The sequence below is a fragment of the Brienomyrus brachyistius genome, chromosome 7 (assembly GCF_023856365.1).
Source record: "Brienomyrus brachyistius isolate T26 chromosome 7, BBRACH_0.4, whole genome shotgun sequence".
Lineage (NCBI taxonomy): Eukaryota > Metazoa > Chordata > Actinopteri > Osteoglossiformes > Mormyridae > Brienomyrus > Brienomyrus brachyistius.
Window position 1 is genome coordinate 506,220 of NC_064539.1, and position 26,425 is coordinate 532,644.

A 26,425-nucleotide genomic window follows, 5' to 3' on the forward strand; every position below is an offset into this window, starting at 1 on the left:
TAGGCATGTATTATCCTGTCGTTTCTTAATGCTGATACTTTTTAAAAGCACATGGGATTTGGGAAACCAATGAATTCCTATCTTGCTCTCCTGTGAGAGAGCGACACACACACACACACACACACACACACACACACACACACACATGCATAAAGTGGGTCAGACGTTTGGGGTCAGAGTTCATGGGCAGCATTTTTTCCTGGAGCGGTGTTTAGGGTTAAGGACTTTGCTCAAGGGGCCGACAATGATATAATGTCTCTGGCAATCACAGGATTCAAACCAGCAACCTTCTGAACACATGTATTGACTCATAACCCGCAGAGCCGCACACTGCCCCTATGATTAAGACTGGCTTTGATATTCTGCTTATTTCTGCTCCAGCAAACCCTCTTCTATGCCGGATGTTTCATTTACATTTCTGTCATTGAACTGTAGCTTGCTGGTGCAGCTGCCCAGGTGTGCTGAGTCTGCATACGGTTCCTCCTGTAGTAATTTTGTTTTTGGTTATCCATGACACAGATGCGCTCCACTGAAACCCTTTGATTTTATGGTTTAGGGGCTGTCGTGGGTCGTGAGGGCATCATCCAGCCCTCATGAGTCATTAAACAAGGACCTGAACCACATAAATATTGCGTGGATCCCGAGTGCGACATGTGGGTCTCTTTGGCGCCCACTTCCTGTGGGAGGCAGGAGTGCACTTTATTTTATACAGTCGGTGAGCATCCAGATGGGATTTATGAATACAAAGTCTTACAAACTGATTTCAACATAACATCCATGCAACACTGCAGCTTGTAGTTGGTCTTTGCAAACATCCTACAGTTTCTGTTTTAGATTTTTAACAAACTACTCTCTGACATTGTTCCTGCTTAATCGTTTGTTGTATATTGTTAAACTGTATTTCAGATACACATACGGCATCATTGCCATTGTAAAGGATATGTCAGAATCCTTTGGGGCTTCAGACCTAAAACAACAAACCGAAAACTCATGGCCAACGGCTGGTTTAAGTCTGGTGATTTTAAAAACAACATGTACCGTGCATGGCTGCAGGAAATTGTATTACATGCACCTATTACATAGAGAACTGGCCCAGAGTTTTCTGGAAAATTCAATTTGCTTAGCTTTCTGATATGTGCTGCGTGTGCATGTCAGTCCGTGTATGAACATTAACATTCTGGAGGACTGCCAACTGGCGACAGGAGTTAACATCAGCTTAAACTAATAATAATAGCATTATTAACATTTCTTTTGATACACTTGCATAGGAATCCCTTTGCTAACATTTGCTTTATGTTTCATGAAAACTACGCAAAGAATTAATAATCCAAATAGCAGTCAACCAACTAAGAATTAAGAAAGAGTAATATGCAAACTACAAGCTGCTTTCCGGGGCCAAGAAAGCAACCGAGATAATGCTTCTCCTTTTACCTACCAGTAATGGAAAAAATTGATACCTGCTGACAATTTTTATCGTGTAAAAAAAATAAAAAAATTACGCATACAACAGATATTAGATATAAACCTGTTTGTTGTGCCACGTTGATCTGAACTTGTAGTATTGAAGGTTAGACATTTGCCAGCATGGCATTAAACTGCTCGGAAAGAACAGCCGGATTGTTCTGGAAGTGTAGCCCTACTGTTGAAGCCTACTATTCATTAAGACTTCATAATAACGAGCTCAAGTTCTGTTTGTATTCCAACAAATGTCTAGCCGCCCTTTCAACCAACACAATCCGATCCTTCTTCCCAAGCAGTTTATTGATTAAAGAATATCAAGATGATCTATAAATCTCAACTTTTCGTGCCCTAAGGCTATTACAACCGAAATGTTTATTTTTCCATTGCCTGAGTTTATGGGTGTGGGTCATATTAATACAGGGCTTTTCTGATTGGTTGGGGATACATTCTGTTCCAAGAGTTACTCATCCCAGGTGTGGCTTGGGGTCCCTTCCCATTGGACAGCAGCTTTATTGGCTCATCCCAAGGGAACTTTTGGGAAACAAGAGTGGTTCTTCCAAGAGCACTCTATGGTTATTCTCCTGCTCCTGTCACTATGATGACGGGCGAGACAATAGTCTTGTATATGAGTCAACTGCCTGTTATGGAGTCAAAGGAAGCCCTGTGTCAGAGTTTAAGGGTGGAAGCTGTAGTTAAGAGTTGAAGATGTATGTCTACAGTATACCTCAGCACTCTACGAAGAGCCTGCTTTCTGTCGTTTGACTCTTCAAGTTCTGCATCATGCTTTTCCAAATATTTTTTCCATCATTGGCAATTAGTAATAGGGCAAAAACTATGTCGGCGTTACGTTTCGTTCAGTTTAGGGGTTAGATGCTGTCCTGGGAACGTCCTGGTCTCCTCGTGCAGGATCAATTAATAGCTGTGCAGGATCAGATGAAACAGCAGATTGCTGTTCAGTGGGAATTAATGTGTTGCATTGGGTGGCTAAAGCCAAGTGATGTGGATGATTTCCTTACTGGACTGGGGTTCTCTTCATTGCCCAAGCTTGACTCCTTATCTTTGGGTCCATCTATTCCGTTCTTCGGTGTAACAGTTTTAGCCAAATCAACAAAAATATGGCCGAAATGTAGACTGGGGATCTGACACGCCTGCATCTCCAGATGTTCTGTCGGATCTGTTTTTTTTTTTTTTTATCAAATATTGCTTAACTGTTTTTGTTTTTGGCTCTTCAAAAAAATTAAATGGTAATTATTTCTGAGCCCAGCCATTTTATAATTTTATCATATTTGTTCCTTTTGTGTGAACAAGGGGCCGAGTCCATCCCATATCTATACAGGTTGGACTCTTATTCCAGGTACATTTTTTGACCCAAAACTTTCTGTTTGGCTGGACCAATCTGTGAAGCAGCCAAAAACCCCATACAATTTGGGGGGGGGGGGCGAAAAGCACCATAGTGATTAAATTACTGTCAAAATTGTTCAAATCTTACTTGCCCTCTCCTTGGTCCACTTATTGCGTAAGCTTGTAAGCTCCTCATGTGATGTCATACTTCGCATTTTACAAATACTGTGTTGCCCACTATCTCCTGGAGTTTCCAGAGTTTCTAAAGTTATCATCCCAATATTTGCGATTCAAGATTTTCCTATATTCAAAACCTATAGGAACTCTTGCAACATATAAGAAAACTATAGGTGCCATTTTTTGTTAGATGAATGGATGTTGTTAATACCTTTTTAAAAACCTGTTACAGTTCTGGTGCCAGATGTCTGACCTGTAGTAACTGGGAAAAATTGGTTTGTAGGAAAGGAAGCGATGGCCTGGTTTGCTGTGCGTGGCCCTTGTACCTTAAATGTACTTTTGTTATCACAGTCTACTCTCTGATTGCCTAAATCAGGTTTGAGCAGTTTTTTCAGTTGTTTGGCTTTCAGGCCTGACAATGAGTTCAAATGTCATGTGAATCTCCAGAGTAGATAGTTTTCTAGAAATATTTTTTTAATTGAAACTCCAGCAGAATTTTTTTTTTACCGGAAGCAGAACCGTAAGAGCAAATATCCACCTGGTGCTGCGTCGTCGTAGCTCCTCTTTATGAGCCGCCCTCTGGGTTTTTGAAAGCTTTGGGCAGCGTGCATCGCACCCGGGGCAGCCCGGTGGGGTGTTAACAGAGCGTGGAGGGGAGTGTCGAGAGATTCCCTGCCACGCTGCAGTTCCGATGAAAGATTGCGCCATGTGCCTGTGAGAACCTGTCCTCGACCTGAGGTCCATGGTGGTTTTGCTCTCAGCAGATCTGGGCTTTAACTCCCACCCCTGCCCGCTTGCCCGTCTCTGCTCTTTTTGGTGATTGATATCTCCCAAGCCTGGTTGATGTGATGCCCATCCTGTCATTACCGTCGCTCGATAGCACAAAGTCTCCCAGCGTTATCGTTTTTGTTCCAGCCGCAGAGTTTTACACTTTTACAATGTGCACCATGTGTTATCATGCTGAAGTTCTGCAGTTTTGTCTGCTGGGGTTTCCCCCCCCCGGGGCCCCCCTCCCTTCCTCCCTCCTTCCCACCCCTCACTTACTGTAGGAGAAGGTCTGGCTACAGCAGGCTCCCGCAGATGGGAACTGGGGGTGATTAGGGGTCAGGATTAACACCATAATTAAAAGGTCCCAACTTTTGCCTTGTGGCCCAAATCATTTAATTGCAAATGAGTCACATGTCAGTTGGGGGTGGGCTGCACCCGCTGAACGTGCTCCAATCAGAACAGAGAAGAGTCTCAGGGAGCATTGCTTAAAAAAGACATTCTGTGTGGCAACACAAGAGGCCATCGCTGTTCCTCTCACCGACATGCGCCCCTGTCAGGCTTATTGACAGGGGAGGTAGATGTTTTTAGCATCTCCTAAGTAACTTACTATCGAGAGTGTGCTAGGTAGACCGTCACTAAACTGTCTGAAAACGTTCTGAAAATGCGTATAAATATAATCTTTGATTCTAATCATTATGCATGTGCAGGCACAATTCGTATCTTGTTGGCAATCAGTTTATATATAGTCTCATTTCATTTATTTTTTGTTTAACCTACTGTAATGGGATAGGATTTGATTATTTTTTTTTTGTGTGTTAGCGTGCTTTACTGGTCATTGTGTAACGATAGTTCATACTTGCTAACTGCTTGCTAATATCGAATATGCTGCTTTATAAGATGATATATGGCTAGTTAAACTTCAGCAAGCTGCTAAAGAAAACCTTTTTGTATATTTGTATAATCCTGTGTGTGAGCGGTCTTGCTCGGCATTGGGCTCTGCTTCCTGTTGTTGAGAACCATGAAGGTGTCTAACCAGTATGATCCGGTTTTTGGTGGATTGGGTCTGAGTTAATGCTGAGGCCTGGGTGAGAACCCCACACCTTGAAGAGCCCTACATGTTTGCTCACTCTGTGGTTTTTGGCCCATGCTGGGCTTCTCCACACCCTGTGCACCCCTCAGGACGAGAGACCATGGGACGATCCGCCGTGGCGGTTTATCACCTCTAACTTGTTACCTTTCACGTCTCCCTGGGCACTGGGGTGACAGTCCCTCACTTGTTGGCCAGCATCTGGGGGGATTGAGGTACTTACCAGCTTTCTGGAAGGTGACATCCTAAAGATAGTATGTGTCGATGTCACTTTTCCATTAGAACACGCCCCCCCCAGAGTGGCAGAATTTCCTGCATTTTAGTTGCCGAAACTGCAAAACATGATCTGCTTAAATTCAAGGCAGCTGGACTCGACAGGGATCCGTACAACTTACCAAAGGATCAGTGGACCATAGACATTGATATGTTGCCAGTATTGGGTTCCTTACGATGTATTTTTGTAGAAACTTAAAGTTATCTCACTGTCTAAACTTTCTTGGAAAACTGGGTTTTAGAACACAAGCCTCATCACTATAGATGCTTAATAAATGTTGATATAAACTTTACATTTTCACAGAATATAAATGAATGATGCTGAATATATTTGAATAGTCAATACAGTACATAACTTAAGGTATAAAATTACCGAAAAATCCAACAGAACTGACACAAACTGACAGCTGCAAATCCACATTTCAGAGCCTAGGTTCCAGTCATTTCTGTGGATTGCAGCAATCCATTTGCTTCTCTTTTCTTTAGCTTTCAGCAGTCTGTAAAAAGATAGCTTTGATTTCTTAAATTGATTTGCACAATCAGTCATACAACAGCCCCTTCCAATTTTAGATGTGTTCGCAGCATTCAAGCTGAACTTGAGTGCTACTGTGAGGTCAAGTGCATACCCTCTGTAGGTATATGTAGCTGAAAGTTTAATAAAATATTTTCCCTGCTATGTGATTGCCTTTTAATTTAATATTATATTGAGCAAAGTGTGGTATGTCCAAAGAAAGCATCAGTTGTTGACCACATCGGCATTGATACCTGTATTTTGGGGTAGAAGTTCTTCAACAGAGAGGTGCTGTAGATATCAGGCTTAACTACGTGCCAGAATAAATAGCATTGTATGCATTAATAATGTTTAACTTCAGAGTCAAGATTCTTCCAGGAGGATGGTTTGTTTCGTGAAATAGTCTGGGTTACTTAATCCAGATGTAACTGCTCACGTTACCCTGAGTTCAGCAGTTCAGCAGCAGAATAATACCATCAGATGTGGAGCCGGCGCTCTGGAAGAGGGGCAGTGACCAGTCAGCTCTTGTTTATCCAGTCTCTTTAAATGAGGCACATCTGTAGAGGGGCTCGCTGGTTATGCGCGACAAGGGAACGTCTTCATTTTTGATGACCACGATGCCCTTTTTTTTTGGCCATTTGCATAAGCATGAGTACAGAAACATTGGAATGCTTCGTTTTTAGCACGTCGTCATGCTCTCTTTGAGAGGTGAGAGTGAAGCTTGGGGTCCGGGGGCCGGGGGGGCGGGTCGGGCCGCTTCCCTGGAGCCGTTCGGGAGGTTAGGCTCCGGTACCCCAGCTGCCACTTGCTATAAGCAGGGAAATCCTCCCCAGGATTCAAATGGCAGATTGCAAATGGGACCAGCAAACATATGACTGGAAAGAAAAATTCAAGACCACACTCTATTTTTAAACAGACTTGCATTTGTAAATCCTGTTAAATCCTACGCTACGCAACAGGTTGCTTCCAGGTTCAAAATTTCTAAGCAGCAGTACACAAGAACAAGGTGAAGCAGGAGACCCTGGGAATGACCAGAGAGCAGCCAGCTACAGGGCGGAAGCAACTTTCTAATCCCAGAGATGATCATTAACTTATCTGACAATTTCTCATGAATCGTAGGATGACATCAAGTGACCTTGATGGAATGAGAAACACTAAGTGCCGGTTTGAAGTGCACTGCTAGGACAGTTTGTATCAGGCTCCTAGAAGCAGGACTGAAGTCCCATAATGCATTGAAGAAGCGCTTTATTAATGAGAAACAGAAAAACAAGGCGGCATTTTGCAAAGAAATATTTATTCACAGATGCACACCCATAAAATGAGTGAAACAAAAAATGTTGTGCTCTCTGCATTTTTGTTCTCCCAGAGCTGTATATGGATGAGGAAAGGCTGTGAAGGACAGTATTTGTAGGCCTACTTTTGACCCGGTCTCCCCCCTCGCAGGTAACTTCCTGGAGTTCCTGGAACCGGTCAACAACATCACAACGCTCCAGGGGCAAACGGCTACCCTACACTGCAAGGTGCTGGGCAACCCCAAGCCCAACATCAAGTGGCTGAAGAACGACGCGCCCGTGGTCCAGGAACAGGGTCGCATCTCCATCCGCAAGACCGAGTCGGGCTCCAAGCTGCGCATCCAGGACCTGGACACCACCGACACGGGATACTACCAGTGCGTGGCCTCCAACAGCATCAAGGTCATCTCTGCCACGGGGGTGCTCTACGTCCGCCTGGGTAAGGACAGAAAATTTCATATCTCAGTCTGTTTACACTTTTCCCGCAGTTCCCACAAACCCATGTGTTATTTCTGTTAGTATTTCAATGAGTTAAACAGAGACAAACTTAGGAGTTCAGGTCTGCAGAAACCGAAACCCAGACAACCTCTTTGTCTAATATGTACGTTTAGACCTTTTTCTCACCCTTAGTAGTAGATTTCTCTGAAGCCTTACCTGTTCCATGCAGAATTTTGAGGTTCAACCAGAATCCTCTGCATCATCTATCATACTTCGACTTCCATGTCAACCAGATTCTGGTCCTCAAATGAATCATAAGCTTTGTTATAATGGGAATATGCCCCCCCCCCAAGCTAATGGTCATAGAGAAGAATTGTGGCATTCACCATTGCAGGCGTGTTTTTATAAAAACCAGTTATACTCCATCAATGAACTCGTATTTTCTTTCCTACCCGTCTTTGCTGTTATTTGAGAAAATCGCAGCCGCCAACCGAACGGGACAGGGGCTGTTTCAGTGTTTAGTGTCGTCATTTGCAGAAGTGTGTGTTTTTTTTCCTATTGATTTATTGAAGGCTACTGGTATAAATCTTCATCCCCCTACAGAATAGGCTGCCTTATTTCAGCAGAAGCAAATCTGAGTGGGTTTTTACAACGATAATCATTACAAATTTCATGGTTTAAAAAGTAGTTGCATCCCATGGCTAAACATTGCATTTAAACATTTATCAGTTTTTATCTTTATTTTTTTTGAAGAAGAAGAATCTGCAGATTCTTGCAATTAAAAGTGCAAGCCCACTTTGTCACTTGACAGATTTTCTCGTTAAGTGCAGCGTTTACATTGACAGAATCACTCAGTAGTAACCCCCCAAAAACATGGTACGGGAGACGATCTACAAAACAACTAAGCTAGAAGATTCTGGATAGACTTGGGAGCCCACATGTTGGAGCTGGTCCAGTGGCTGTCCGTCCTACTACGTGGCCAAGCAATGGCGTGGTGTGTGAGGGATTTGGCGTCCGATTTGAGATGGGCCCGGTTCTGCTCTGTAACTGTGCTTCAGATCGTCCTGCTTGCCAGCTGCCCAATGAAAAGGCTTTTCATTCGCTCAACTAAAGTCACTTTACCTGGGGCCCAGCATACACACCCATTAGACTCTTCATTTGGTCCCAAGGGTGCTTTGATGCAGGGTCTCCCATCCCGGTCCTCAGGGACGCCCTGACAGCCCATGGTCTTACTCCCTCCAATCCCCCGGTGGTCTGTTTGGGGGTCCCTGAGGACTGTGTTGGGGGGGAAAAAAAACTGATTTAATGCACATGCTTACCCAGCCTGAAACCCTGGGCCTTTGCTCTCCCCCTGTATCCCCCCCCCCCCCCCTTGTTGAATTACTACACCATCATAGAAAGTACTACGGAGGCCTCTGGCAACTCAAATAGCCTCGTCTCTGCTTGTTCCAATCATAATTAAGTACCTGAGTCACAGTTTTCCCCATGATAATACCACTCTAAATGAATCTGATCTCTCTCTGATAGCATGTCTTTACCCCAGGGGGGGCGCCAAATGAGAGGAGGGTCGAGTGCCGTGACAAGGTCGCCTTTCGCATTTCAGAAAAGCATTAATGACACTAAGCCCCCGCTCTGAGAATCTGTCACTCTAATCCCCACGCATAGTTATTTAGACTGTAATTATGTGCTTAGAAATGAAATGTTAGGCCACTGCAGTCAGGCAGGCAGAGTGGCCGCGCCGCCCCGCGTTTACGACTCCTTTCTTCACGTATGAAACACGCTCTCTCTCTTCTTCCGCAGGGCAATCGCCAACACATGGACCAGATGACCCGTAAGTAGAATGTGTGTGTGTGTGTCTCTCTCTCTACTCTTTTAACATTGTCATTTAACCAATTAGGGCAATTTGGGCACTTTTTGTAAATTGCACTGTCAGGAGGTTTTGCTAAAATACTCATTCCAGCTTAACGGCTTTACGGATTAACGGAGAGCTGGGAAAGCTCAGACATGCTGAGGGAAACAATCAGCAAAACCTTTTAAATGTAACAATTATTAATGACTAATTGAAGCAGTGAATGCCTTCAGAAACGTGCCTTCGTAAACCCTGCCAACTATAAAGTTCATAGCTAGTATTAACACTGTATTATACGCAATAATAAACTGAGTACATGACAGTGGAAAACGGTTTAAAAATGCTGCTGTTGGTACTTCTCCAGATTACAGAGATAAAGTACTGATTGTAGGATAAGGGCATTTTTTTCCAGGTCGTGTTTAATTTAAACACTTACACAAACACTGCCGCTGTGTGTTCTGAGACATGATGTATTGCTTATACTTCAAGTTATCTTAATCGCCTCCCACGACTGGCCAGTTGTGGGCGCAGGTCTGCTGCTCGTGAATGAGCCTTTAGCAGTGCTTTTCTTGCTAAGTAGAGCCTGTTATTGACCTCTTCCTATTGTCTGTTTATGGTTCTGTGGGTTTACCAAATAGTTTAGGTTAAGGTCCTTGCTCAGGGATATATCAGCGTTGATCCTTGAGCTCGATTTGTTGTCTGGCCCCTGGAAAGCCTCGAGTTTGCTAGTGAGATATTGGTGGGATTTTACAGTTGGTCAGTAATGAATACTGTAGGTTCACGTGCAGTGAGAGCTTGGTTCTGTATTTTCTTCTTGGAAGTGTTTGTTCCCAGAGCTGTGTTGTGTTTCAGGGTCGCTGCTGTTGCGTTGATCTTCTCTGCTTTCTTGTGCTTGCCGATAAACAGTCATGTTTAATGTAAGGATAGACTTTAAAGTTAAACACAGATGAATGCCAAAATGTCCTGTGCTGCACCCATGAGTGACAACTAATAATAAAGAAGTCATCGGAGATTGGACCCGATTACTGTTTATAGATTTTAAATTTTCAAATTAAGTTTTAACATAGTAACACAGTGCTGTTGTTAAACATACGACAGACAAAAATTGTGTATCACATAACATGCATTTGCAGTCCGGAGCTCCAGGTGCTTCAGAGAGGCAGCGCCGCCTAAGACTTGTATCCCTTCTCCTATTGCACCTCTATGGTCCTCACCTCCTGTATCTTCTTGCACCTGGACTTGAGGCCTTCCAAGGGTTCCTTTGTTCCTTCTGGGTTCTGTCCCTTTCTGGCAGACAACACAGAATTTGGGGTTAGGAGGGCATTAGTGGGTTCAAGGACGTAGGACTAAGTGGGGGGGGGGGCGGATTTGGTGGACAGACCCTTGGTTTTATGAAGGTGCAGCCAGGTCTTGCTAGAGACCCTTCTAGGGCAAACAAAAAGGCTATTCTGTTGCAGGCTGGCTTCTGGCTAATTTCTCAACGGGCTTCCCAACACTGGCAGCCTCCCTGTTTGGGAAACGGAACGTGCAGCCGACTCTTAATTGTTCCCTCATAAGTTAAATAAATACCATGGTGTCATAAGGGGCATAATGAAAACAGCGAGTGCAGGCCGTGGTAAGGCGCGTGCATACAGGGGCGGGGGGAGGGGGAAGCTGAACTTTCACATGGCTTATTTTGTTTCTCAGTGAAATAGACAGGCTGCATCTCAATCTGTAATTTTGACATCAACTTACTTCACTACTGAACACACAAAACAGATTTATCATTTTCTTGTGCGTAACAATGCATAGTAACAACATCTTCTGGTAGTAAGGTCCGTCTAGATTGCATTTAAAGCAGGATTTATCTGACCCAGAGCATATAGCCATGGGTGTAGTTGGTCAATCATTTGGGGCAACTTTACGGCCCCAGTTTTAGCTGTAGAGAGCCTGTGCTTGTTTACCATGGTCTCCTTGAGATTGCCAGCGTCAATTAGTGTTCAACGCCACCTTGATTTGCGGAGATGGTCGTGTGTAAACGGCTCACAATCATTCCCAGACTCAGTCAGCTGCCAGGCTCAAACTGGGGCCAGATGGGATCTCCGTCCGAGTGCAGCCAGCCAATCGCAGAGTGGCAGGCCTGTAGCAAATGGAAAGTTCTTTTGAGGAGAGAAACAATAGATCTTTGACTACAGAAAATTGTCCCATTAGAGAAGTTTGCAGCTTTTTTTATACATATATAATTTTAAACATCTAGCCCCGAACAGTGATGCTTTAATACGCTGATGCTTAAAAATGGCCTGGGAATGAAATCAGGCCCTATGAGTGCACCACTCGGCTTTGTTGGCGTCTAGAAGCTCATCGGCATCCATCGCTGCGTCGTCCCCCAAGCCCGTCTGACACGTTATCCCTCCACCTCCCAGTTCCACTGCAGCACTGGTTCTCCAGTGGACCTGATGGTCCTAATGGTCTGCGATGCAGGTCATAGGTCCCATTAAGCTCTTGTCATAAATTCCAGACAGCAAGAATGCCTTTGTATCTCCCCCTGATTCTCCCTGTGCGTCAGCGTCAGCCCCAACCCCCCCACAAACCGCTGCCGCTTTTGGCCGTCCTCCTTACAGCTGTGTGCGTGCTCCTGGAACCAGCACTGCCCATGAAAGGAGCGCTCCGAGCGGCCCGGCAGTCCCACTGCCAGGGGAATGTGCCTCCACGTAGGTAGTAAAGATGTCAGGGAGACTCGCGTCCATCTCTTGGCTCCTAATAGTTATTTTGCTCTAAATGGAATCTCCGGCCGACTTCGTGGGCAATCGTTTGACTAGTAAAGAATAATGTTCGCCTTGTTAATCCTTCGTGGTGGGAAGTGAGTGATTTATTTAATTCTAATAAAGTATTTATTTAACATGCAGATTTACGCCCCCCCCCCCTACCATTGATGATTCAGTATTGCCACCTTGTGGTGGGTATGGAAGTCTGCACATTTAAGTTTGGATTTGTTCGACTTTTCTAAACAAAACTGAACTTCTGTTTGTTTTTGAAGAATTGATGCTGATGGTGTGACGCTGTTGCTGGCGTGTCCCCAGCAGTGATTACTGACGAAACAAGTCGGAAATACAAGGATTTTTTTCTTTTAAAATGGTCTTAGTCTGTCATGACTTTGGGGGGGAGGGAGTGAGGACAGGACAAGAGAATGCTTTTTTTTTGGTCTGTTGGAATGGGGCCTAAAATAGGTTCCTCTATTAGGCTCACTTTGCAAGCCGGTCTCTGCCCCCGTGACCTGCGACGAACAAATGCTCCTCTGTTCAGACTCTCGTGCGCACGCTCGAAGTTTACTGGGACCTTGGGCCGGCTGAGGCACTGCCCTGCACCAGGCCGGGATTTCATATTGGCACCACACGCTTTGGCCTTGTTTTCAGTAAAATGAAAGCTGGACAGCCTCTTGTAAATAGCGTCTGAAACTAAATCTGGGCTCAGGTTTCCCTTTTTTCCTTTCCGACTCTCAATGGATATTTTAATCCCCGCGAATTAACGTCAGGCCGGGAAACTGTGTCCAAACACGCCGATCTTTAGCACAGCTTGTCTTGGACGTCACAGATAAACTAGCTCTCGGTTTCGCTTTGCTGGACTTTGGAAACAGCAGCTTGTAGCTGGAGTCGCTCTTACGGTCCTAAATGCTCTTTACATAAAAATCTGCTGGATTCTTTCGCTGGAGATGGGGCTTCAAGACGGCTCCAATCGACAGCAATAAAAAGGAAAAATATGGAAGACAGCACATGGAAGACAGCAGGGATTGTATTCTTCAAAATGTACATTAGCACATCTTTGTGTATATATATGCTTATATACTAATTTGTCAATGCAAATTAGCCCAGAATCCTCTGCGACAGCTATATGAAACTCTTCCTGTATGTGTGTTTTTCAGAGAGGTATTTATGGTAAAATTAGCCTCAGATTGAGTCCCTCCATCATCGATTCCACCGTTGCAGATTTCTAAGTAAATCAAGTTATTGTGAAGTTACGCTCTTCAAATATAACCTCGTAAAAAATGTCCCTGCAGTCAGTTTAAAATGGGCAGAATGATTACCACATGTGACTCTAGAAGAAATGGTGGTTCAGGCAGTGACAGCTGTCGTGGCGAAAGAAAGAAAGAAAAAAGAAACTTGGTAAATATTCTGACCATATTTTAAATGGTTCTTTAAAACAGAAACACACAGACAGTTACATTTCCTCATTTTCTTGCTGCAGTCATCTGTTGTTCTTTCTTGAGCCGATGTTTGTGTTGAATGTGACAAAATGGCGTCCTTGTTTGAAAGACCTCCTGTAGCCTCCGGCCCTTGAAGATGGGGCCGTTTGCCATGGCTGGCGTCCTGTTTGAGTCTTCACGACCCCCAAGACCCATAACAAAAGCATGCTAGTTTAAGTGCGACTTGAGATTTACCAGTTGCTGATACCCCTGGTTGTGTTTACAGTACGGCTGGGCAAAGCAGCAATTAGAGAGGCCCAGCCGCGTCCTTTGCGCCTGTCCCTAATTTATTTTTGCATGACATCTTGCGTTACGTTGGCGTTTATCCAGATTTCCCTCACTTTCCCTAAAAACCGAATGGACTGTTTGTTGTTCTGCATTATAACCACTAGTTGTTTTTTTTTTTTTTTGTTTTTTGCTATTTTGTGTTTTTATTTACCTTTCTGTCATAGCCTGAGGTCAGAGTTGACTTTGGTGGTTTTTCCACCATACCAGGTATCGTACTTTTGGTACTTCGGGAAAGTAGCAAAAGTACAGGGCAAGATGTTGGTTTTTCACTGCTTTGAATGACATCACAACACGAGGCGGGGTATTGTGTACTGAATTTGAAAAATGGCTGTACTATATTATAGGGCTAGATAGTAATGGAAAAATTCAAGACGGCGTCTGTATTGTGTGTCAGCGGCAGGCTATTTGCATAACCAATCAACAAAGAAAGTGTTTCAAGTCCCACCCCAAAATACCAAATTATGAAAGAAGTACCCCAGCCAGTTTGGCACTTTTGGTAACTGGTACTTGACTGGAAGTCAATGGAAAAGCGAAAGTATCAAAAGTACTTGGCATGGTGGAAAAGCACCTTTGACGTGTTTTGTGAAAACACTCCCCCCCCCCCCCCTCTCAACTACTGTTAAAGCTACAGCACTATAGCGGAAACGTGTTCTCAGAGATGCTGCTGATGGTTGTGGGGTTTTTGCACCCGTGTTCACAAGACACCTATTGGTCATTGTGTAGACACTCCGTGTCGGCCGAGATGCTGGGACGCACACGGCCCTGTATGATGTCATCCAGGTGGCTGATGTCATGCTTGGGTAAAGAGGGACTCACCGGACATGTTCCCAACACGTCCTGGACTCTGGATTTATTGAGGGAGTACTGGCATCCCATCCGTCAAGACAGAGGACCACACTGTCAGTTGGTTACTCTCCCACCCCCCCAGGACTGTTTAGTTTCCAGATACCTTTTCGGGAGCCAGCCCCTGGGTCAGGCTCCCAGTCCAGCTCCAGTCACCATGGTGAACAATTTTACCAGAGGGGGGAAGCTACCAGCTATTCTTTTCCTTCTGCATCTCGTCGTCCTGCCCAGTTACGTCGTCCATGCTGCCGATGTGGTAGCATTAGGGGTATGTCATCGATGGGTTTTTTTGTGTTGAAGTGACTCCTAGAGCTGGAAGGGTTTAGCGGAAAGTCTGGGACCCAAAGGGTTTGGTGACCAGCGTTCCGTCGAGGTTGACAGCATGCAGGCTCCGCCTCACGTTAAACTCCCCGCTCTCTTCCCAGTTGATGTGTCTTTAAGCACAACCTCTAAGATTTTCCCTACATCTATGCAACTTCCACTATTCCGCCAGATCGCTTCCACTCCGACTGCCTGCCGAGAGGATCGTGAACCATGTCTTGGCCCAGGGCCTCGCAATCCTGCCCACACTTCCCCTGCACTGGTCATCCCCATCACCAAATGGGATTTCCGTGCAGTAACGCGAGTTATGGCCAGTCAGAAGCACCGCGTCTGCCAGCCATGTAGAAAAAGCGGACACACTCCAGAACATTCCCCTCCAGAGAATGCTCTTGCTTGCTGGACTGCCATGGCAGACTTGGGCCCCGGCTGTGCCTGCATTTGGCGTTCCCCACTCTCACATAGCCCATGTGCTCTGGGCTGGATCGTTTGGCCTGGTTCTCTCTCGTCTTCTTTCAGCGGTTCAGTGCTTTCTGCTTTAGCAGTTCCCTGAAGACCCGTAAAATAGAGCTTTCTTATGCTCATGGGACTTTCACTTATACAAAAATGTTCTAAGGGAAAAAGGAAAAAATGATTGATTCAGTGAAATAACCAAACAAATTCTAGAGGAGGTGGATCCGAGACATCTGATTGGCTTGGACCCACCTCCTCTACAATCTAATTGATTATATCTCTGAACCAATCATTTTTCCTTCTGCACTCCGAATATTTTTGTGTAAGCAAAACTCCCATGATAAGGGGGATTATTGGAAAAGACCAAAATCAACGTACTAGGCTAGATGACATAATATGACATTTAAACTGCAATGTTAAAGAAATGAGAGTCCCTTTGGTAGTGCAGAGGTCCACTGATTTTTCGCTCAGTGGAACCTAAACTCTCTTCAAACAGCATTTAATTTTCTGATAAGTAGCTTTGACTTTCATTACAAGGGAAACATTTGGAGTCTTTTTTTTTATTTGCTTCTTTTCTTACGATGTATCCGCCTTACTTTGACATCAAGTATGGGTCTGCATCTGCCGTTGTCTAACCAGGTTGCGCGATGAACTCTTACGGGATCAAAGATATATAGCATCCGTCACAATCATCCGGTCCTGCTTGAGGATCGGAGAACAGGAAAAGTGTGAGGTTGTGGCACATTTTTAAAATAAAATGTTACCTGCAGTGTGTTAGGTTAAATCATTGCCGGCTTGAGGGTCCTCGGAGAGCATGACCTCAAGGAAGAAAAAAAGATAATAAAAATCTTGGCCCAGGATTTTTCCCAGTGGTGCAGAGGGTCCCTGCAGCCTTGAGCTCATTACGGAGATTCTACTTTCACACCATCTAAACAGGCAGGGCTGCTGGAGGTGCTTATTGCTTAACAGCATTTCTCCTCTTTAAACGCAATTTGTTGTGCGCCAAAGTCGCACTAATTGCGCCTCCAGTTCACTCCTGCGGTTTGAGCGGATGACGTCAAAGTGCACTGGAAGGCAGACCAAGAATAACACTCCTCCAACTCCTGCCTCGGCGCAGAAGGGGATCTCGGGGGTCATTTGGGTCATGGGTTTGTTTGGTGCTTTCAGAAAAATCGAACGTGAGCTCAGTGTGATGGATTCCAGGCTTGATCTCCAGTTCTGCTCCCCCTGGAGTTTTCCCATGTCTGTGACTGAGTGAGTGTGAAATGATGATGTACTGTGTGCTTGAGAGTATTTTGTATAAATGCGGCAGACTTATGAAAGGACTTGATGGATGACCTGGAACCTGATTTTGGCAGGACCCAAGAGAAAGGCTTCTGCCAGCCGTACCGGGGCATCGCCTGCGCTCGCGTCATCGGGAATCGCAGCATCTACGTGGAGTCGCTGCAGATGCAGGGAGAAAGCGAGAACCGCATCACAGGTGGGTGCCCCTTGCCTGCGGACTTTGAGGGTCATGACATGACTTCCGAGGGATTGACCGATGACTCATGCTTTCTGAAGAGGAACGTGAGATATCTTGTGGTTCACATTATGACAAATGATTCTGTCTCGCTGGGACATTATTCGGCAGGGATGGGATGAAGAAACAGGAAAGACGAGAGATTTAAAAAGCCATTTTGGACAAAACAAGTCATGGAAAGGGATTCAGTAGGGAGTGAGCTTATTTATCAGGGTCTGAGGGGGCTTTTTAGGGGCCATAGAAAAACAAAACTCAGCCCTGTATGACTGGTAAGGCACCCATGAAGTGAATGGCCCTGCCTGTCACCTGACTCCAGAATGTTCTTGCTCCGCCCTCTACCTAAAATAGTGCGTTCAGACCAACAGCTGAATCTGTGGCATCTAAATTGGGTTAGATGTATCAGCTGAGACTGTGTCAGACTTGTGTGTCAGGTAGTCTGTGTATATATAAATATACATACAGGGAGTGATACTCCAGACCATAATTACGTTATGTTTGACGGAGACTGAAACCTCTCCCAAAGCCCTATCTCCTTGGAGGGCCTAACACAAGTCCACGGAGAACACCAGACAGATGTTCAGGGTGACGTTCGATAGGCCACCTGTAATTTCAGCTGGGCCCTGTAGATTGCTTTGGTTTCCACCAAATCCTTTTTCGACACCTCATAGCATCAGTACAGCGTTTTGTTTCTTCCTGTGACTCACATGACCTGCTCGGGTAACCAATCCCCCCTTTCAGAAGACTGTCCCTCAGTAAGTCCACAATAAACCCCATTTATGTCTCCGGTAAAGCTAATGCTGTCCTCCTTTTGACTAAAACCAGTAGCCTATTGAGTTAGCTTTTATGCCTTGAACCCTTCTGGAAGCCGTTCCTCTACAGGAGAGTCTTTCAACCTTCTCACGACAAAATGTGAATCGGATATTCTTTTAGCCTTTGGTGGTAACATTATTGTCTTTTTACATGTAGAACTGTTTTTAATATCTTTGGTATCTATGACTGCTGCTGTCAGGGTAAAGATACAGGTGCCGACATCCTGATTCTTTTCAGCTCGGGGGCTTAAAGTTAATTTTTGAAAGCTTTCGGAAATAGTAGCTACCCTCTGAACTTGCATGTTTGCCTTTTTGAAGTTCAACTCACCTTTAGATAGCTGGTCTCATTTACACGATTGCAGCTGTTGACAGAATAGTACAAATGCAATCCTTTTACGCCCAACAAATTTAAACTTGAACCCAGGTGCTTCCCCACCCCCTACAATCTTTCCTTAATTAAAAATGCAAAATTAGATTGAACTGAGATCTTTACCTGCACCTGTCATAATATCTGTAACATAGATTCAGCCAAGTTGACAGTGATCCGAGTTCTGGTTGGTTGACATCTAAAATGGTGCAGATTTATTTTGTTTTACTTGTGTAATTAATAGATTACAGAAAGATTGCTGAAATATGAAGTATTTATCTGCGTGCAAAAAGCTGTTTTTTTTTTGTTGTCTGGAACACAAATGTTGATGTTTTGTTTATGGGTTTTGTGTTCTTGAGGTTTTCAGACTTTGTTTAGGAATTATTGCATTTTGAATTATTGAGTTTAAATGGGGAGTTGGAGTCCATACAGATGAGAGTGCTGGTGTGTGTGTATAGCAACCATGAACACTCCTTAGGTTTAATAACTTTCATTCAGCTATTTCAATGGCACAAAAACACTGTAAGCTCCAGTTATATGACATCACTCTAAGAGCAAAATGTGCACCAAATTATACACTTGCTGCTGCACTGGCTTGCAGTTAATTGTGCAATTCATTTTACGTACTCATGTCATATTTCTCAGACTTTATATCCGTAGTATGTACTGGAAAGACAGACTGTTCTTCTGGCAGAAAAAAAGTCACCAAAATTTAATACTATAAATTTATGTGGTACATAACCGCCTGGAAAAATATTCCAGGAAAAGTTTTAGTATAGACTAGGGCCATTTCTAACATCATTAAAAAACAAACTTTTATTGTTATCTAGAATGCAACAGTGTAAAGAGAATTCCTTGATTGGTTCTTGCTGTTGTCATTTCACTTGTACGTGGCATTTGAGTGGGACGAGTTTCCTAAATGAAATTAGCCAATGCCGTTACTGTAGATTTATTTTTCATCTCCATCCATTTTTTGTTGCCGTTCCAAATTCAGAAGCAGTTGGAGTTTATTTGACGTAATTGCGTTTTATTTGAAACATATATAACAATTATTTATATATAAAACTTTCGAAATCGAGTTCGGTTTTTCAGTCTGAGTTGCTGGGATTTTTGGGTATTAAACATAAGCTTGTATTTAATTTGTGGTGTATAATTCATACACAAAGGTTCAGGGACACGTAGGAGTTTTTCCAGGGACAGGTGCTCGACTGGGGGGGGCTTTGGGGGGGGGGGGTCCTCCGTACCAGTGATCGATAAGTGAAGTGGGGCACTCAGTATCTCAACAGAGGGGTTAAACAAATCAGTGCTATATTACTGTTGTCTGGGCTGAAATGGTCTGAGATCATACAGTTGCATGGTGGAATGGGCAGTGCAATGAGTATTTTGCTTGCATGTACTATTTAATTACTGGCTGTTGCCACCATCACACTTCATGTCCTTTAATACTGAAATGACTCATGGCGTCCTTTCCTACAGCCGCGCTGACCATGATTGGCACATCCACGCACCTGACAGACCAGTGCTCCCAGTTTGCCATCCCGTCTTTCTGCCACTACGTGTTCCCCCTGTGTGATGAGGGTGCCAGGGGGGCGCGCCGGCGGCAACTCTGCCGGGACGAGTGCGAGGCGCTGGAGAGCGACCTGTGCCACGCCGAGTACGACATCGCCCGCAGGAACCCACTTATCCTCATGCAGCTGGAACTGCCCAACTGCCACCTGCTGCCCCACCCCAGCTCGCCTGACGCCTCCAACTGCATGCGCATCGGCGTGCCCAGCGACAAGCTTGTGGCATGTAGGTACCCCAAATGAGTCCGCAGAATTTCTGCCCGTGATGTAAGAGGTCATGTGACCTTGTCTTCCCAGAGCCAGCCAATCACAAACACAGGATATGTTTTTTATTTCTTTTTTTTTCTAATTTCTCTTGTGAAATATTTTAATTTCTACAGAATATGTCATTTTGCTGCTAGTGTGACCACACACTTAAGATTCAGGCATTTAAAAAAATATTTTAAGGATTTACTTGGTCTGCCTCAGGAGTGTTGTTATGGAAAGGGAGGAGACTTTACTTGGGGGTGTGAGTTTAATGAAAATGAATGAGAACACATAATTTAAATCAGTGTTTCTCAGCCTGCTCCTCAGGGTCCCCCCCCCCCTCCCCCCCGGGGGGGGGTCCATGTTTTCGCTCCTCCCCAGCTCCCTCTCACACTGATTTACACTAATTACTGTACATTCATTCGGGGGGGAGCTAAAGTCACCCTTGGTACTAGCTGCATTAAATTATTTTTGAGGTTGCTCTTGTGTTTAGTGTTGCTTTTCCAGTGTAGCCTGCGAGACTCCTCACTATGACTCCGTGTGAAAGATTCTCCTACAGGTCACAACTGCTACAACGGCAGCGGCGCTGACTATCGGGGCACCGTCAGCGTCACCAGGTCAGGCTATCCGTGTCAGTCCTGGAGCGAGCAGAACCCCCACACCCACCACTTCTCATCCATCGAGTTCCCGGAGCTGAGGGGGGGGCACAACTTCTGCCGCAACCCCGGGGGCCAGATGGAGGGGCCCTGGTGCTTCACACTGGACAAGCACGTGCGGGTGGACCTGTGTGATGTGCGACCGTGCAGTGAGTGCCATTCTCAACCTCAGTTCGTCAGCCTGAGATGCAGCTAAGTGACTAAGAGGGGGGTGGGCTGTGGCTCAGCGAGTTAGGCGTCCGTTCCTTTGATCAGGTCACCAGTTTGTATCCCATGTTCGGCAGAATAGTCCGATTTTCCTTAAACCCCTATAACAGTACAAATGGCAAATAACATTTCTGTCAGCATAATCATTAGCTGGAGATATGTGGCTCAGTAGGTTGTTGGTTTGAATCCCATTTTTGGTAAAGTAACGATATCGTGTAAAGCATCTGGTGACAGTTGTGAAAGGTGCTATATAAAAATTAATTGAACAGAGTTTAGGGTGGTAGTGTCTACAGTGTCTTTGTGTAACTGAACATCGCACAGGAAACATGATTTATTGCTACACAACCCCACATTACCTATTAGAACCGAGCTCAGTTGCCACTTTATGAAATATACCTGACTGATACTGGGTAAGACCCTCTGATCCCTCCAGAGCTTCTTCAAAGGTGCCTAGAGAAGCCATTCTGCAGAGCACTATTGTACTATCTCTCATTAATGAGGTGTTTTCAGAAATTCCATTCTGTGTTAACTCTAGATACTGTACTGCATGGAATAGTAACTGCAGAGATTACATACCATTCTAATCTCATTTTACCCAAACGGTGCCTGAGCCTCTTGCCCCTGCTGTATGTATTCAGCTGCAGCCATGTGATTGGCTGTTTTGGAGGAGCAGGTCGTTTGTTAATGAGCAGGTCAACATAATAGGCTGGCCACTGAGTGCATATAGTTCATGTCACATGAGTGCCATGTGATGTTCCAACAGCGCCCCCCGAGAACCTGAAGAAGGAGATCCTGTACATCCTCATCCCCAGCATCGCCATCCCTCTGGTCATCGCCTGCCTCTTCTTCCTGGTGTGCATGTGCCGCAACAAGCAGAAGGATTCGTCAGACTCGCCCCCCTGCCGACAGCTCACGGCCTCACCCAGCCAGGACATGGAGCTGCCCCTCCTCAACCAGCACAAGCACCAGGTACCTGCAGCGAGGGGAGGGGGGTGGTTGATATTAAGTGGCATTTCTCCAAAAAATGCTTTGATGGTGGTCTAGCTCTGTGGATGGTTTTCAGCATGCAGGGAACCTTTTCTTTGTTTCCTTTTAAAAAAAATTGGCTACTTTCATTTTTATGATGTGCTCACACTAGGCCAGGGGTCTCCAACTCCGGTCCTGGAGAGCTAGTATCCAGTAGGTTTTCTGTTCCACTTGGCTTCTGATGAGCTAAATCTGTTCCTGGTATTTACTTGAGAGCAGGTGTGGCTCATCAGAAGCCAGGTAGGATAGAAAACCTACTGGACGGTAGCTCTCCAGGACTGCAGTTGGAGACCCCTGCACTAGGCGATTCGTTCCATGTCTGAGCATGTTTGATCCCCCTCCCCCGGAGTCCAGTTCATTTGATTAGTGCCATTGTTCTGTACTGTGCCTGGACCAGCTTCAAGAGGTGGGTCGGGGCACTACTCAGTTGGACTTTGATGTGGTGCATATCTAGTGCGCTCACTATCCATGCCCGAGCACAGACATAACGTCAATGATGTATCTGGAGACAATGTGCTTGTGCATGGTACAAGGCAATGGGGCCAAGAGCGAGGACTCACTCAGAAGCCTACAGAAAGTGAAATTTATATGCTGTTAATATAGAAATAGAATAATGGATTTGATCTTAACACTTGCCACACATATTCCTAATTCATCTGGTAAATTTTAAAGTAAAGTTTTCCAGATTCCCAGCTCTTTCTAGATTAAATTTTCCACAGATTTATTGATGATACAGGATTGGGTACAAAGTATTTTAGGTGGAGAAATAACTCTAACCAATGAATTTTTTCTTCCTAGGCCAAGCTGCGAGAGATCAACCTGTCGGCTGTACGTTTCATGGAGGAGTTGGGAGAGGACCGCTTTGGGAAGGTCTACAAAGGTCATCTGTACAGTACAGCACCTGGTGAACAGACACAGGTGGTCGCAATCAAAACGGTGAAGGACAAGGATGAGGGAACGTTACGGGAAGAGTTCCGGCACGAGGCCATGCTCAGGTCCCGCCTCCAGCACCCCAACCTAGTGTGCTTGCTGGGCGTTGTCACCAAAGAGCAGCCAATCAGTATGGTCTTCAGTTACTCTGGCCATGGAGATCTCCACGAATTCTTAGTCATACGGTCACCTCACTCGGATGTGGGAAGCTCGGATGACGACAAGACGGTGAGGTCTACGTTGGAGCAGGCAGACTTCCTGCACATCGTGACCCAGGTGGCGGCCGGAATGGAGTACCTGTCAAGCCACCACGTGGTCCATAAAGACCTGGCCACTCGTAACATTCTGGTCTGCGACAAGCTCAACGTCAAGATCCTTGACCTGGGCCTTTTCCGGGAAGTCTATTCTGCAGACTACTACAAACTGATGGGAAACAACCCATTCCCCATCCGATGGATGTCTCCGGAGGCCATCATGTACGGGAAGTTCTCCACAGATTCGGACATCTGGTCCTATGGCGTGGTGCTCTGGGAGATCTTCAGCTATGGGCTTCAGCCCTACTGCGGCTACTCCAACCAGGAGGTTATCGAAATGGTGCGTAACCGGCAGGTGCTCTCTTGCCCGGACGACTGCCCCGCCTGGATCTACACCCTCATGCTCGAGTGCTGGAACGAGTTCCCTGCCCGGAGGCCCCGCTTCAAGGACATTCATGCTAGACTGAGGGCCTGGGAAAGCCTGTCCAACTACAACAGCTCTGCTCAGACCTCTGGAGCCAGCAACACCACGCAGACAAGCTCGCTCAGCACCAGTCCCGTTAGCAACATCAGCACCACCCGGTACGTCAGCCCCAAGCCCAAGGCCTCGCCCTTCCCTCAGCCTCAGTTCATGCCCATGAAAAGCCAGATGAGGCCCATGGTGCCCCCTCAACTCTACATTCCCGTCAATGGCTACCAGCCCATGCCGGCCTATCCCTATCTGCAGAACTTCTACCCCGTCCAGATTCCCATGCAGATGCCGCCCCAGCAGATGCACCCCCAGATGGTGCCGAAGGCCGGTTCGCATCACAGCGGCAGCGGCTCCACTAGCACCGGCTATGTCACCACCGCGCCCTCCAATACGTCAGGCACGGATCGGGCCGCCCTGCTGACAGAGGACGCCAAGACCAACGAGGACGAAGTGGCAGACGGCGCATCGCAGACCGGCCTGCACTGCGAGGACGTGTCCGTCCCTGAGACCGAGCTGCTGGGGGACAACGACACCCCTCTGACAGATGACCTCGAGCTGCACTCCGAGGCATAGGTGGGGGGCAGGGAGGGGGGAATGCTACAGACTCAATCCGCAACGGGCAAAGATGGCTGTTGAAGCTAGGCATTTGTTGACAAACTGTAGGGTGATTTCAAAAAGTGAAGGGAAAGCATCGTAAAACAAAAAAGAGCAATATTTATAAGTTGATTTACTGTCACTGATGTGGCTTGTGAGGTTTTACCTCTGTGACTTGGCATGTTGGCTTTGGGAAGTCCTGCAAGCTTCTCGCCATAGAACTGTGATGAAGAATCAATGTCTTCCTAGTATGTTGGTTGTGTGTGACGTGCAAGGGTGGGTGGGGTAGTGTGGTCTGTCAAAACTGTTGCAAAGCCTTTCAGAAGAATTCCATTTCTTACTGTTGCTGTGCAACATACAAAGTGAAACATTTTAGGTTCTAAGTCGCCTTTTGTCCATGTCACTAAGTTTCTTGGTATGTGCACGGTTTAGCCAATAGTCTTTTGTTTGGAGAGGGGGGGGATTCACAGCTGTTTTCTGTACGAGGCATTCATGTAAACAAAAGCCAGGCCACGGAGTACTTCATCTCCTTGGCACAGTCCAATAAACTCAGTGGTGGCTTCTGCCTTGGAGAACGGGCTGTAGGCAACCGGAAAGAGGAGATTCAGCTGCTTCGTTTAGAGGGGAGGACAAAAAAGTACCATGAGAAAAGGCTTCTTACTGGTCGAAGGAGGGCAGGTATTTGCATGGACCGGAATTTCTGTCGAACTGTTCTGATCATTTGATTCTTTGGTCTCCATGTGGATAAACCAAAAGCAGAACAGAAAGCTGAACTGTCAGAAGAGAACAGCGGATGTTTCATGACGTTTCATAGAATGGGCCTGGTCAGTGCTTGTTACCTGGTTTTATCTTCTTTTTTTTGTAGATTTTTTTAACTTTTTTTAAAAAAAAAACAAAAAAAAAACTTTGGGACCCTGTTGTACAGATCTATAAGTTATGTTTTAATGTTTTTAAATGTCTCTCCCAAAGTGCACATCTTTTTAAAGCAGCTTATCCATTGTCTTTTGTGTTCTTGGCATGAATTCTTACGCCAGTTATAATCTCTGTCCTAGCAAACAGGTACTTGCTTTTATGAAAGACATTTTTTTTAAAAAACTCACAGTGGTCTTTTTTTTGTAAAAAAAAAAAAAAAATGCGAAAATACTAAGATTTAGCCTTGTATTGTGTAAATCCTGCCACTTGGGGTGTCCAATAAAAGTGATACATTTATCATTAAAATCATCAACAATGTCCACTGTTATAAATATATTCGGGTACTTTCAACATTTTCTCACATGGCGTTTATATACAGATAAATGGTTCCAGAGGTTGTGAAAAAGACTGGAAGGCTTGATAGGAAGTATTGTAGGAACAGAATTTGTCCTTTTTTCCATGGTCTTTTTTAATGGGGGGGGGGTGATCTTGTCCTTTGTGCTTTAGGCTGCTTGCTCAGAGAAAGTGTGGTTGGAAATGTTCTGAAATTCAAACAGTGATCAGGCACGCGCATAGTAGGAGAGCGTGGGGACCAAATTATGCAAAAGCAGAATCTGCAGAACAGACAATGAAGCTGAACTTGCATTCATCACAAGCTTACAATTAATTTGTGAATTAAAGACGTCCCTTCGTGTGAAGGGGGTCATCAATCAAACGGAATGCGAGTTTAAAGTTAGTGACGTGGTTTAAGATCAAACAGTTATGCCGAATTCCCGTGAAAATGCAAGGCTCGCGTTGCAGGAGGAAAGAGAGAGCAGGTTTCTCCCAAAACAAAGATTGCAGAGTAACCCGATTGTTAGTATTACAGATAAGTTGGAAACACAATTTGGTGATAATCAGCTTTTTAAGTAAACGGAATTTACAAGCGCTCTTCCAACAGTACTGATGGAAAAAGCATGTGGATGCTATTACATTGTGCTTCAGAAGATTGTGCACCCACCACATCTGGTACACAGAATGAAAAAAAACGTCCACCGCAAACCACCCGGGCCGAGTACTTTAACCATCCCCACATGAGCATGAGAGGGGTGCATATTCTTCCCTGACCTCTTTCTAGAAACCGGTATTTCTTTAGAGCCTATAATTTTGCCTCACCTAAGGGTAATTGTGTAATCTGCACCAGTTCCATCGGCTACGTGACTGTTTAGGGATATTTAAACAAACGCTCAAACCGCAGCATGAGGAGGGTTTCCGACCTCCCCATCCGTACTGGAGGGGTGAGGCAGGTGATCGGTTCCCTTTTTCTCTTACCTTATGTTGTTCTGCAATATACCCCACCCCCCCCACAGCGAGACGCAGCCCTTCCATAACCCGACGCCCCTTTGGTTTATTTTGTGTGTCTCTGCTTCCGTACGAGAGTGGTCTGCTGCTTGCGTTAATTCACAGGCCCGATCGCCTGGCCTGGAGCGAGTCTTGCAGCAACTTTTAAACTCTTTTAGTATAATGTAAAACCTGTGAATGGACAGTGCCAGTACAATGACAATATGTAG

At 45.3% G+C, this 26,425-nt stretch overlaps 1 protein-coding gene across 2 annotated transcripts in view; it reads left to right on the plus strand.

The window, feature by feature from the left end:
* Positions 1–25,191, plus strand: part of ror2 (receptor tyrosine kinase-like orphan receptor 2) — a 66,184-nt gene extending 40,993 nt beyond the window's left edge. For both annotated transcript variants that reach the window (XM_049020001.1, XM_049020002.1), the window contains 7 exons: positions 7,062–7,349; positions 9,149–9,179; positions 16,677–16,798; positions 19,490–19,804; positions 20,372–20,629; positions 21,451–21,656; positions 22,512–25,191. In XM_049020001.1, coding sequence (XP_048875958.1) covers positions 7,062–7,349; positions 9,149–9,179; positions 16,677–16,798; positions 19,490–19,804; positions 20,372–20,629; positions 21,451–21,656; positions 22,512–23,942 — 2,651 coding nt within the window. In that variant the 3' untranslated portion in view covers positions 23,943–25,191. The remainder of the gene's footprint in view (positions 1–7,061; positions 7,350–9,148; positions 9,180–16,676; positions 16,799–19,489; positions 19,805–20,371; positions 20,630–21,450; positions 21,657–22,511) is intronic.
* Positions 25,192–26,425: the final 1,234 nt, after the last annotated feature.